The sequence below is a fragment of the Aulonocara stuartgranti genome (assembly GCF_965226115.1).
Source record: "Aulonocara stuartgranti genome assembly, chromosome: 17".
NCBI classification, from domain to species: Eukaryota; Metazoa; Chordata; class Actinopteri; order Cichliformes; family Cichlidae; genus Aulonocara; species Aulonocara stuartgranti.
In genome coordinates this window covers 32,512,457-32,526,526 of record NC_138953.1, presented here as the reverse complement: position 1 = coordinate 32,526,526, position 14,070 = coordinate 32,512,457, and the positions used below count along the sequence as shown (strand labels likewise).

The 14,070-nt window shown below is 46.5% G+C and overlaps 1 protein-coding gene across 5 annotated transcripts in view; it reads left to right on the top strand.

Moving 5' to 3' along the window:
- Positions 1-14,070, top strand: part of grm8a (glutamate receptor, metabotropic 8a) — a 323,575-nt gene that overhangs the window by 3,884 nt on the left and 305,621 nt on the right. For 4 of the 5 annotated variants that reach the window (XM_082511551.1, XM_082511554.1, XM_082511552.1 and 1 more), the window contains exon 2: positions 7,177-8,026. The exons of the other annotated variant lie outside the window; for it this stretch is intronic. In XM_082511551.1, the coding sequence (XP_082367677.1) occupies positions 7,484-8,026 (543 nt within the window). In that variant the 5' untranslated portion in view covers positions 7,177-7,483. The remainder of the gene's footprint in view (positions 1-7,176; positions 8,027-14,070) is intronic. 5 annotated transcript variants of the gene reach the window in all.

The following is a 14,070-nucleotide window of genomic DNA, read 5'->3' as shown; positions in this document are numbered from 1 at the left end:
ACGCATCTGTTATTTTCTCTAGGAAATGTTTATGTTTATTTACCTTCACAGTACGACTCACACGTGCATACACTAAATATAAAGCGACAGCCAGCAGCCAGTTAGTTCAATTTACTGTAAAGATTGGAAACAGGGGGAAATGGCTAGCCTGTTGCATAGTCATAATCATTTGCGTAAGCTGTGGGTGGAAAATATCTTGGCAACTTCTTAGTGTTTCCACTCGTTCTCAGTCTTGATATAGTCTGCTGGCTTCTGTTTAATGACCAGACATGACCTCACCTGACTCTTTGTTAGAAAATGAGTAAGCCGTTCCTCCTGAAGTCTTCCTTTAACATTAGGATACAACTCAGTAGTTTACTTGTGCTGAGACACTATTCTCTAAGGGAAGAAGATAAGGATGAAAAGAACTATGCGGCCAATTAACGGGCTTGTGTGTGTGAAATAGGCCACCTCAAAAGAAACGCTTGTGTGTATTTGGGTAAGCAGGACAACTATAATAAAGAATGACGTTTTAGAGTGATGGCCTAAATGTGTGCAAATGATGTAATAAGATTTACACTCGCTGGTCACTTCATTATGTACACCTTGCTAGTACAAAGATGGACCCCTCCCCTTTTGTTTTCAGAGCTGCCTTCATTTTTCCTGATGTCGATTCATTGAGGTGCTGGAAACATTGCTCAGAAGTTTTTATGAACATGATATGGTCAGCAACAATACAGGCAGACTTTGGTATTTCAACAATACAAAGAAAATATCCTGCATCACACCAGCGTGATCCACTGACACAAGGCAGGATGGATGAATGCTTTCATGTTGTTTACGCCAAACTCTGATGCTACCATTCAAATTTTGCAAGAGAAATCAAGACAGTCAGACAAAGAAAGTTTTAGTGAGCTCATGCAAACTGAAGCCTCAGTTTCATGTTCTTAGATGGCAGAAGTGGCACCCGGTGTGGTCTTCTGCTGCTGCAGATTTGAAGTGTTGTGCGTTCAGAGATGCTCTGCTGCATACCACTGTTGTCACACTACATTTTTCATTAATACAGTAATGTAACATGTTACTGTACTAAGTTCATTAATTATATTACACTGACAATTATGTCCATACATAACTCATACAACGGTTCTTCAGTCCACTAAAACTGTTCTTTTAAAGGGGCGGACTAAAAAAAAAAAAGCATCTTTTTTCTTCCAGCTGCTCCAGTCAGCGATTTCATGTTCTGTGCAGAAAATGTTGGATTGGTCTGCAACTTTTGAGGAGTGGAAGAGTGAACACTGCTTTCATTTTATTTTACAAAAGGATAATAGTGTCAAGGCTCGGCTGTGTGGCAGGCAGGAGGAGGACCCAAAATGCAAAACTCACACACACGGGGATGAACTCAAAAAGCAGCTTTATTGCTGAAGAGGCAGAACATAGGAAATACAAAACTAAACTGGGAAAAGTAAACTAACACTCGGAGAGAGAGACACAGGGAAATCCACGCAGCATGAGGGACGACGTCACGCTGAACAGAGGGAGACGCAGACAGAAATACACAGAGGGTTAACGAGGAAAGTGGGAACACACGGGGAACACAGGTGACACTGATAATCATAACGAGACAGGGCGGGGTGAACTGAACATGACATGTACGGGCGTGAGAGTCACAAAGTAAACAGGAAGTGCACAGAGGTTCAGACAGGAGGAGAGAGAGAGCACGGGGAAAACACAGACATAACGGGCTGGGAAAACATGAAACAACCACAAAGGGAGACGAGGGCTCATAAATACATAGAGGGCACACAGGGGGAAGAGAGAGCACGGGGAGAACTTAGACATAATGGGCAGGGGAAACATGGAATAAAACATAAGGAGAGACGAGGGCTCACAGATACACAGAGGGGCACACAGGGGGTAAAAGCCACGAAGGGAAAACACTTAGGGAACAACACAACAGGGCAACTCAGAAAACATGGCCTAAGCAAGGAACAAAATACAAACATACAAGGAAACTAAGAACACTGGGCCAACATGGCCCAGGACCATGACAGTACCCCCCCCCCCCCCAAGGGCTGGCTCCAGACAGCCCAAACACAGAAAAACAAAACCAAACAGAAAACAACCCAGGGCGGGCGGCGGGGGCCCAGGACGGAGGGCTCGGAACAGAAAACAAAAGAAGAGCACAGCAAACACCGGAGCCCAAGAAAATAACCCAAACACAGAGCAGTTCAGGGGGCCGACCATGCGGAAGGCAACGGCGGAGACGTGGAAACAATTCAGGAGGCCGGCCGTGCGCAAGGCAACGGCGGAGACGTGGAAACAATTCAGGAGGCCGGCCGTGCGCAAGGCAACGGCGGCGACGTGGAAACAATTCAGGAGGCTGGCCGTGCGCAAGGCAACGGCGAAGGAGACGACGGAGCAGTTCAGGAGGCCGGCCGTGCGCAAGGCAACGGCGGCGGCGAAGGAGACGACGGAGCAGTTCAGGAGGCCGGCCGTGCGCAAGGCAACGGCGGCGCCGAAGGAGACGACGGAGCAGTTCAGGAGGCCGGCCGTGCGCAAGGCAACGGCGGCGCCGAAGGAGACGACGGAGCAGTTCAGGGGGCCGGCCGTGCGCAAGGCAACGGCGGCGCCGAAGGAGACGACGGAGCAGTTCAGGGGGCCGACCGCGCGGAAGGCGGCGGCGGCCCTCCAGTCCCAGGCGTGCTGGCCATGGCCTAGTGGGCACAGGACCAGACGAGGCCGGACCAGACGAGGACGAAGACTCGGAGGCCGGACCAGACGAGGACGAAGACTCGGAGGCCGGACCAGGCGGAGCTGCAGAGGCTGAGGCCGGCCCAGGCGTAGCAGAAGCACAGGCAGAGGCCGGCCCAGGCGTAGCAGAAGCACAGGCAGAGGCCGGCCCAGGCGTAGCAGAAGCACAGGCGGATGCAGCCGGACCAGGCGATGACGAAGCGGTCGCAGATGGCGGCTGAACGGGCCCCTCGGACCCTCCAGCGGAGACAGGAGGCTGAACGGGCCCCTCGGCCCCTCGGACCCTCCAGCGGAGACAGGAGGCTGAACGGGCCCCTCGGACCCTCCAGCGGAGACAGGAGGCTGAACGGGCCCTTCGGGCCCTCCAGCGGAGACAGGAGGCTGAACGGGCTCCTCGGGCCCTTCAGCGGAGACGAGGAGGTGCTGGCCGGGCTCACTGGAACCCCCAGCGGACGAGGTAGATGGCGGCGTGGGAGCCGCGGAGTCCTGGATGAGCTCATCCGAGCTTCCAGCAGGAGCTGATGTAGAGCCAGAGAGGTTTGGGACCCCTGGCTGAATGTTAAGCCGAACAGAAGACCGTATTGCTATCGGGGACTGGGCCAATGGGTCAGGTGCGAGCTGAGCTACTGGAGATGCGGATGAGAGTGGGGTAGGTGGTGGAGTTAATGACTTCACAGGGGAACGAACTAGAGGTAGTGACGGTTGTGGTGCTGGTGGTTGAGTGGGTGACTGTGCTAAAGGAGACTGCACTGGGGACACCGGAGACTGCACTGGGGACACCGGAGACTGCACTGGGGACACCGGAGACTGCACTGGGGAAAGCAGAGCTGCGGGAGACTGCGCTAGAGACTGCAGTGATGGTTGTAGTGGAGGTGTGACGGGTGGAGGAGTGGCTGAAGTGGCTGCGGGTCGGGCGGCTAGTGGCTCAGCTACAGAGCATATTAACGGCAGGGCTATGGGTTGAATGTCTAACTGAGTAGCAGCCTGAATGGCTGGGTGTAGTGATGGTGGTGGTGGAAGGGAAACAGGTGGTAGTGTGGATGACGGAACTAAGGGCGACTGAGTGGCAGACCGAACTGATGACTGAAGCGATGGTAGAGGTGAAAATGGAGCGTGTGGTGGAGTTAATGGCTGAGCTAGCGGGGACACAGGAGACTGAACTGAGGGGGACACGGGAAACTGAACTGAGGGGGACACGGGAAACTGAACTGAGGGGGACACGGGAAACTGAACTGAGGGTGGCTGCGAGGGAGCTAACTGAGCTGTGAAGGGCTGCGAGGGAGCTAACTGAGCTGTGAAGAGCTGCGAGGGAGCTGACTGAGCTGGGAAGGGCTGCGAGGGAGCTGACTGAGCTTCTGGTAGCTGCACAGGCGATAAGCAGCTCGCATTGACTTCCGCCACACAAAACACAGCCCCTGAATGAACAGTCATAATGTCTGGAAAAGACACAGAGTTCTCACTCACCACAGCAGGTGAATTAGAAGGCCGAATGTCCGGCTGTGGGGTGGCGCGTCGGCGGCGTGAATGCCGTTTTCTTCGGGAAGCCGGAGGTGCGGTGATGGAGGAAACCGGCAACGACGGAGAGATCACGGCCGGCTCCTCATCCTCCGACCACATTGCTGCGAGAAAGGCAGCGGGTGAGTGACAGTCAGAGTGGAGGGTGGATGGAGAGGAGTCCAGTGGCAGCAGCGTGGAAACGTTTCCCGATTGTGGTGGTCGCTGTTGCGGTATGACGAGCTCGCGAATTTGTACTGTCTCCTTGGCTTTCTGCAGATTGGACAGTAGGCCCGAAAATCCTGAGAGCTCGTGCAGATGGGGATTCCCCTTGAGAATAGCCTCGATGGCATTTATCCCAATGGACATGGCTTTAATGTCCGAGGCGTGGGAAACTCGCTCCCACAGGCTGAAGATGCGGGCCAAATCGCTTTCCCGGGAGGAGCCTGCTGGGTCCATGTCTGGTGACGTCGTACTGTCAAGGCTCGGCTGTGTGGCAGGCAGGAGGAGGACCCAAAATGCAAAACTCACACACACGGGGATGAACTCAAAAAGCAGCTTTATTGCTGAAGAGGCAGAACATAGGAAATACAAAACTAAACTGGGAAAAGTAAACTAACACTCGGAGAGAGAGAGACACAGGGAAATCCACGCAGCATGAGGGACGACGTCACGCTGAACAGAGGGAGACGCAGACAGAAATACAGAGGGTTAACGAGGAAAGTGGGAACACACGGGGAACACAGGTGACACTGATAATCATAACGAGACAGGGCGGGGTGAACTGAACATGACATGTACGGGCGTGAGAGTCACAAAGTAAACAGGAAGTGCACAGAGGTTCAGACAGGAGGAGAGAGAGAGCACGGGGAAAACACAGACATAACGGGCTGGGAAAACATGAAACAACCACAAAGGGAGACGAGGGCTCATAAATACATAGAGGGCACACAGGGGGAAGAGAGAGCACGGGGAGAACTTAGACATAATGGGCAGGGGAAACATGGAATAAAACATAAGGAGAGACGAGGGCTCACAGATACACAGAGGGGCACACAGGGGGTAAAAGCCACGAAGGGAAAACACTTAGGGAACAACACAACAGGGCAACTCAGAAAACATGGCCTAAGCAAGGAACAAAATACAAACATACAAGGAAACTAAGAACACTGGGCCAACATGGCCCAGGACCATGACAAATAGTGCAAAATGTAAACAGACAGGACAGAAACAGCAGCATTATCTGACTAACACAACTTCGGCTTTTTGCAAGAATCTGCACAGACAGTATGCTAAGGCAATGCCAGCAAAGAATCCAGAGTATGTGCTGACCCCAATAAGCTGCCGGCACCTGAACTTTAACAGGTGACACAGGCAGGCAATTTTTTTAAATTAAAATTCAGTAATTCACTTACTTTTTTCAGTAATAAGTGATCTGTTGCCTTGTTATCAGCTCAGAGCAGTCTGGCCAAGCTCCTCTCACCCTTGAACAAGTTATTTTTCTGTCTTTTCTTTTTTTTTTTGACCATTCTCTGTAAACCCTAGAGATGGTTGTGTGGGAAAAGCCTAACAGCCACGCCATGTTCAAAGTCACCTAAATCACCTGTTTTTGTTGCCATTCTTATACTTAGTTTGAACTTCGCCAAGTTGTCTCAATCATGTTTACCTCCTTAGATGAACAGGATTTCTTCCATTTTATTGGATGATTAGATGTTTGCATTAATGAGCAGCTGAACAGGTGTACCTAATGAAGCGACTGATGCGTGTATATCAACCAAACACCCTCGGTTGGTCTTAAATGCTAGTGAATTGTATATCTGATGCTTTTAACAATAGATTTCTTAGAAAAATGGATGGAAAAAATGTTTTTTCACTAAATCTGTTAAGTTGTAGATTAATTAACCCACTTAGGGTTTGATTACTTAGGGGCATTAACAAATTTGCATAAATTACCTCTTCATGCAGCGTTAGTGCAAAATAAAATCTATGATTCTAGATCAGGGTCGAATTAGAGATTAAATCCCCTGAGGCATGAACTAATGGAAGCACATTAGCACCGCTATCATGTAGAAATCAACACGTTTGTCAAAACCAAGTTTTAAAGTCATGTTCTTCAACATGACTGCTAAATACAGCATTGCTCACCATAGATAGAGCTACAACTCTCCCTACAGGAGTGAGTTTGAAGTAGTCATCTGGTATCATCTTGCAGGATCTTCTCCAGAAAGGGACTCAACATTAATGCTACCTGTTGTGATTTGAAGCTCTGTGCACGTGTGTGTGTGTGTGTGACAGAGAGTTTTGCGCTGGATGTAATGTGTTCATTTAACTGCAGCAGAAACAGCAGGTGTTTGAATGATGCAGCACACTTGCTCCACAGCAGCGCTCTCTGTCTTTTTCACCGCTGACTCTGCTTCTCCCTCTCTGTCTTACATGCTTTCCCTTTCTGTCTCTCCTCCCTTATCTTCATCTTTTTCACCGTCTGTGTCTCCTCTGTGTCTCCCCTGCTGCTTCCCTCGGCTCTCTTCCTCTCCCTCCACAAGCAGGTATCCACGTGCCTTCGTGCGAATAGCCCGAGGAGCTCGCCAAAAGGTTTCTGTGCTGTCATTTTAGCAGCTGTTCCACTCATCGATATGCCAAGACAAGAGACTGTGTGTATGTGTGAGTGTGTAGAGGTGATTATGAACTGACAGACTTTGGGATTTCAATTATAGAACTGAAGTGCAAATTCTGACAGTTCCGCTGGAAAGAATATGCCCATATGAGTGTGCTGGCGAATGAGCATCTGCGCGTTTGTTGTGCTTGTTTTTTTGATATATTTCAGTGCATTTTTTCCTTGCCCTTGAGTGGTTTTACACATGTTTGTCAGGTGGACCTTACATCCTTGCAGCAAGCTTGATGTTCACATCACATTGGGCACTCAGACATCCTGTTTCTGTCTCTCTCCAACAGGCTCTACTGAAGATGTGACTTGTGGATTACACGCTTTACTCTCTAAATAGATTTCTTCAAATTCACTGACACATTTTTGCACTACCGCTGTTTTTTTTTTTTTGTTTAGTTTGTTTGTTTAGCTTTTTTGTTTCTGTGCTGTCTTTTGGATTATGATTTCCTCATGGGGCTCGGTTAGCTCCATCTCTGGGGTCCTTTACCCCTCCTTCATCGACCAGTAGAAAGGCCCAACATTTATATTCATTCCAGAACTCTCAGTTTTGGAATCCTTCCTCTGAGATCTGCTTTGTTAACTTCTTCATTGATCATGGAACCACGGTGGAGACCAGTTTCCTACCCCTTGTCTCCCTCCTTCATCTTCCTCCTCGTGGCTACTTCTTACACTTGGCTCATTCCCGTCGCCTCCCCTCAGCGAATCCCCACAGACCCTCAGGCGGCACCAGAGTATGCCCACTCCATCCGACTAGATGGCGATATTATACTCGGCGGATTATTTCCAGTGCACGCCAGAGGGGACCGTGGCACGCCATGTGGCGAGCTAAAAAAGGAAAAGGGCATCCACCGCTTGGAGGCCATGATGTTCGCCATCGACCTGATCAACAAGGACCCCGAACTGTTACCCAACATCACACTGGGGGCCCGGATCTTGGATACCTGCTCCAGGGACACGTATGCTCTGGAGCAGTCCCTGACGTTTGTACAGGCCTTGATAGAGAGGGATGGATCCGATGTCCGCTGTGCCAACGGAGACCCTCCAATCTTCACCAAGCCGGATAAAATCGTAGGAGTGATCGGAGCTGCAGCCAGCTCGGTGTCGATCATGGTGGCCAACATCCTGCGCCTGTTTAAGGTAAGAATTGACACACCACTGAGCCGCTTTATTTTTGTTGTTGTTTCTTTTTCCTTCTCCCTTCCTATCCTCTTTTTTTTTGCATTCTGTGTTCATATTTGGCTCGAGAATACGAGTTACACGGGGGGGTCATGGCTACAGCTCTCTTCAATGCTGCAAGTTCAACAAGGCAGAAGAGAGAGAGAGAATTTTTGGAGTGTTTGGTTTTGCCTTTCAAAGCCTAAAGTGTGATTTTATCTCATGTTCAGATGTGTGTGTCTATGTGTGTGTTCATGTGTGTTTGTGTGAGCGAGAGAGATGTGTCAAGATGTGTCAAGTGATGCTTGTAAGAAAAGGGTTTTTGTGTGTGTGTGTGTGTGCATATGCTTCTGCTGTGTAGCTTAGATCATTCCTGGCTTGTGGTTTAAGCCAGATAAAAATGGCTGCCAAACACAGGTATCAATTACTGCTGAAATCTGTCAACAGACCCTTCATTCACTTACAGTTTGTGTTTATGTGTGTTTGTATGCGTGTGAGCACATGTGCTGTATGTTTCCCCGCTAGGACATCTCTTTGTGTCTCTGTGTTCTTCATCACACGCGTGGGCCTAATTGAGCATCCTCATGAGTGCTCATGTGTATGCTGTGCAACGGTGTCCCTGCTCATGTTTGTGTCCTTGCAGCAGCTCTCTTGTCTCTGGTTGAGAACAGTTGTACCTCTCTCTCTCACAGAGTATATTTCTATGAGTGCGTTTGTGTGTGTGGTTCTGTTGTCATCATTAGCTGCACAGGCCTGATGGATAACCATATGATTATGAAATATGAGTCCAGGGATGACGCCCACGGCATTTCACATCCACATCTATCCCACGCTCTTTCACAAGGTGTGTGCGTGTATATGGTGTGGCCATACATTTTTCACCTGCCCACTTTCAGAAATCCATACGCTACAGGCGTGTGAAAACGTACAGGGCTGTGAGAGCGCACATGTGTTATTGAATGCACTTGTTAACAACCAGCTCGCGCTTCAAATGGGAGATTTGCATATTAAACAACAACGGCAACAACTAAACATGATTTATGCCAGGATCTGTCACAGCAACAGCGCTCGAACAGAGCCTTTCTGCCTCTGTGCCGTCTCATTCTCATTTGCCTAATACGATTTAGTGCCGCGCATGTGTCTTTTTGCGTGTGTTTTTATGCGCGTTGCATGTCGGTATGTTTTCTGTGCTCGCCGGCGAATGTGGAAACCAGTGTGTTTGGTAAAGCGTGCCAGTGTGATTATTTGCAAACACGTGGGAGTCTTTTAGGCATTTATCTGTACGTGTCCGATGGTATCAACCACATGCTTGTGGCGGTGGTATTGTGTGACACACGACTGTATCTTTCTCTGCGTGGTTTAACATGAATAATGTACCATGGCTCGCAGTATGAAAATAGTATGGAGGACACACACATGCTCACAAGCAAACATGTCTTTTTTAAATGGGCTAATCTGACAGCGCCAGTCACAGCTAGTCGCCCACTCAACACAGGGGGCTCAGAAAGCAGATACAGAAGTGAGGGAGAGTGTGTGTGTGTATGTGTGTGCGCGCGCACGTCTTCTAATCTCACAGCAGACAAAAGAGATTCAAACAACAGATTGTGTGAAAAAAATCTAAATCCTCAAGAAAACAGATTTTATTTAATTTTTTAACCAAGCTTAGCTGCAGAGGGAGCCACTCACTGACAGTCACAGCTGAGAGAAATCTAGACAAACAGCATGACGTTATTGGAGCTTTTTGTGCTGCTCGTCTGTTTTTAAAAGATCTTCGCACTATCTTCATGTCAGTTCTGCACTGTGGGATGAGAGCTAAGAGGCAAAGGGACTGACATGAGAAATAATAAGATAAAACTTTGTTCATCCACATGGTGGGAAACCAGCCATGGACCAGGCAGCGGAATATTGGGACGCAAATTTTACAATCAACTCAAAACTATTAAACGGAACTACACTATATTGCCAAAAATGTTCACTCACCCATACATATCATTGATTTCAGGTGTTCCAGTGACCTCCACAGCAACAGATGTAAAAAAAGCAAGCAGAGAGAAATGCAGCCTGCTTCTACAAAATTGCATCCAAGCCTTAGATCACCAGTGCAATGCAAGGCATCAGCTGCAGTGGTGTAAAACACAATGAAGCTGGACTCTAAAACAGTAGAGATGTGTCCTCTGGAGTGCATCTTTGTCTGGCAAGTCGATGGCCGAGTCTGGGTTTGACGGTTGCCAGGATAATGGTACTTGTCTGACTGTATTGTTCCAAGTGTGAAGTTAAGTAGAAGTGGGATTATGGTTTGGTTTTTCAGGAGTTAGGCTCCAGTGAAAGCAACTCTTAATGCTTCAGCAGGCCAATACATTTTGGACAATTTTATGCTCCCAATTTTGTGGGAACATTTTGAGGAAGACCACTTTCTGGTCCAACATGACTATGCAACAGCGCACAAAGCAAGGTCCATAGAAATATAGCATAGATCAATGAGTTTGGTATAGAAGCCTGCACTCTGTGCAGGCCAGACTCTGTGACTGGCCTGCACAGAGTCCTGACCAAACCCAATAGAACAGCTCTGGGATGAATTAGAGCGGACACTGTGAGCCAACATCAGTGTCTGACTTCACAAATGTGCTTCTGGAAGAATGGTCAAATTTCCCAACACACTCCTAAACCTTGTGGAACACATCTCCAGGTGAGTTGAACCTGTTATAGATGGAAAGGGTGGGCCAACATCACAGTCAATCCAACTGAGAATGGGCTGTCACTAAAGTGTTTAGGCAGGTGAGTGAATACTTTTGGCAATTTAGTGTATGTGGAACAACTGTCATGGTTCATTTGTTGATTTTGTTTTGACTTAATACATGAAAGGAAAATCAAACTTTAGTACTGTATAACATACTTACTGAGCACAGTGTTCTGGAGCTATAGTCACACATATTATCTAGATCAGCAGTTTGCACCCTATAGGATTTCGAACCTGCAAACTGGGTCATGGAATGTGTCTAAGAGATGATTAATAGGATTGGAAGGCAAGAAAAAGCACATCTTCTCCACAAACCCTGCTTTCTGTTATATCATGCAAATTGCTTGCCTGTATACTGTAGTTTTACCCCTGAAGGGCTCTAAAATATATGAGAAAGAGAATCAGTCAACTCATAATCTACTTTACTCCGAGATTAGAGCGAATAAGAGAGCTCCAGAAATGTGGGCAATAATTCCACATTGCCAGGGAAATTGGATATGTGGAAAAGAAAGGCATAGCTACAATTGAACCATGAAGTTCATCTGTAAAGTGCACGTGATGGATGTTTCCAAATGATTTGATGGAAATGCAAAACACCAGCAATAATTTTACCCAAGCTTGTGTTTCTGTCACATCAGTTTGTCTAGGCATTAGTCACGGGTTCATTTAAAAGCAGCATGATTCTCTGACTTCCTCGCTTCCATTTGTCCCCTTAGAAAACTAGATTTATCCTTCAAATAGTCATGGTTTAAAATGAATCTGTGGGACAGCAGATGTAATGCTGCCTAATGAGCTCTTTGTAAAACTTTGGAGCGTTTTCAGCTTGCGTTGTTTGTTGGATTGATGGTTGAATTGAATTAATGAGGTACTATTGATTTATACGATGAAGACTAGATAGGTGCTGCGCTGGGTTTTTTCACAAATTGTAATTTTAACCTGGAGCCTGAAACATCCTGTGTATTACAGGGCTGCCCACTCGTTTCCTGATTGCTGTTTCTGCTAATCAATAACCTTGAGGAGTCCACATTTTTTTGTCTTTTCTCTCATATTTTGTCTTAATTTTTCTCTACAGTTATTCACTCACCAGCAACTATCTGCTTCATCCAGGTTTATTGATCGTGTTTGTGCACGGATGGGTAATTACAAAACATTATGGATCCATGAACCTCCGAGACCTTTAGATAGTTGTCAGACCTCCTTGAAGCTAACCTTTGCTTGGGTACAATCGTCATATAAAGCTATCACTGTAAAACGCTGACAGCCCACATTGGCATCAAATTTGTCTCGATAATGTGGCTTGATATTGTCGCAAGTAGTATTTAAGAGACTTTTACATCAGTGCCCCCCACCTCAGTGTGTGGCTTTGTCTGCTGTGTCGCCAGGAAATCATACATTGAAGTGAAAAGCACATTTCGCTCAAGCCGAAAATGAAAGTCAATTCATAAATTGATAAGTGGTGGCTTTTCCCTAGTGAGAGCTAATAGAATGACTTTGCCTTAGGGAATTTAGGAAACACTTCCAGTATGCACACATCTCTCTCTCTGTCTCTTTCTTTCACACACACACACTGAAATCTCTACCCTTCATTCAATCAGCATCAGTTCCACTTGACTCTGCTTGAAGCTTGCAAATACACACAGACACACTCTTATTTCCTCTGAGAAGACAACTTATTGTCTGTGTCTCTAGTGGATTTAATGAAGTTGTGTGTTTCATTTCCAAGGTCAGAGCAGGAAGCCTTTTCCCACGCTCTGCGACATTGCTGCACATACATCCAGTTACTCTTGCACCGGTGGGTGAGTGTATGTGTGAGGAAGACTCATTGCCGAGAAGCCTTCTTATTGCTTCCATAACTCAGCTGCAGCTTCCCTTTCTTGTACGTCTGGAGAATTAACTGCTGCACTGTGCGATATTCATTTGCCCGCATATTACCGCCACCTTGATTGCTTTCCTGGGTTTGTTGTTTGAGCTGTATTTTTCCACTGTGACAAGTACATCCTGGATCCCAGTAGTAAGCTGTGACAGTTGCACAATGAGTTAACTGCATATATGAAAACCTCCTTATCCGTGGGCACTGCCTGTCTCCAAACAGAATGCACAAACAGAAACGCAATAACAGCCCAGTCTCACATTGATATGTGTAGCAGCTACGCTAGTAGCATAAAACCAAATGGAAACATGTGAGGAAGTGTGGTAAACAAAAGAATTCCTCGATAGTGACTTGAGGCTAAAAAGCAGCCAATCCCTGTGCTAATGGCCTCACCAGAAAACAAAACAAAAAATGCTTCTATAGCTACTTTCTCCATTCTTAAAAATGCCCAAAATATATTCTCATTGTTCAGTTTTAGCTTGCATGTTTAAATTATTAGCCTTATTAGGCTAAGGAATTAAGTCACTTAACACAATCTCTCCACCATGTATGTGGTTTTTGTGCCCTTTGGAGCATTTTAAGGAATTTATCTGAGAAATGATATATTGTAAATGGCTGGTTATGTAGTTAACTGTACTAACAGAAGTCACATGCTAGCACTGTTAGCAGGGATCTCTCTGCTATCTGCTATTCACTCCTATAGCTTGCAGAAGCATCTTGCTAAGTGTAGCATAATACACTGATACAGTACATGGACACGCCTTGCTTGAGTTGAGCTGATATTTTAGCTTTCCAGTCTCTCATCCAACTATGGTCCAATCCAATATGCCGATGAATATAATACCAAACTCAAGACTTAAAAATATCAACAGATTAATCTCAGTTTGATCTGCTCAAAGACTTGTTTTCCAGAACTCTGTAGGCTTTTTTAGATGTAGTCTGGCAAGGTCAAATCTGAGTGTCTTGTTCTTGAAGTGTAACCAGTTGTAAACGTCCCATTTCCATTTATGAAGATATCTCTTGATTGTAGACTTTGAGAATGATATGGCTGTAGAAAGCCCTTGAATTGAAGATGAAAGATGGCAATTTAGTTTTCACGTGGTTATGTTAAAAACACAAGTACTTGCCAATAACAAAAAAAAAAGAAGACTGTGGCTCCACTTAAACTCTTTCACAATATTAACAGCATTTGAGAAATCTCCATTTTCCGTTTTGGTGTGAACAAAATCACATTCTTTCTGTTAAAGAAGCGCTGGAATGGAAATTACTGAGAACATATGTTTGTTCAAGCTGTTGAAATGCAATGACGACTGAGAGTTTTGCTCACTTAAAACAATCTCCTTTTCAGACACATCATTGCCTTCTGAATTTACAAATCAATTTGGCATCAGGCTCCACAATGATGACAACGGCTGCATT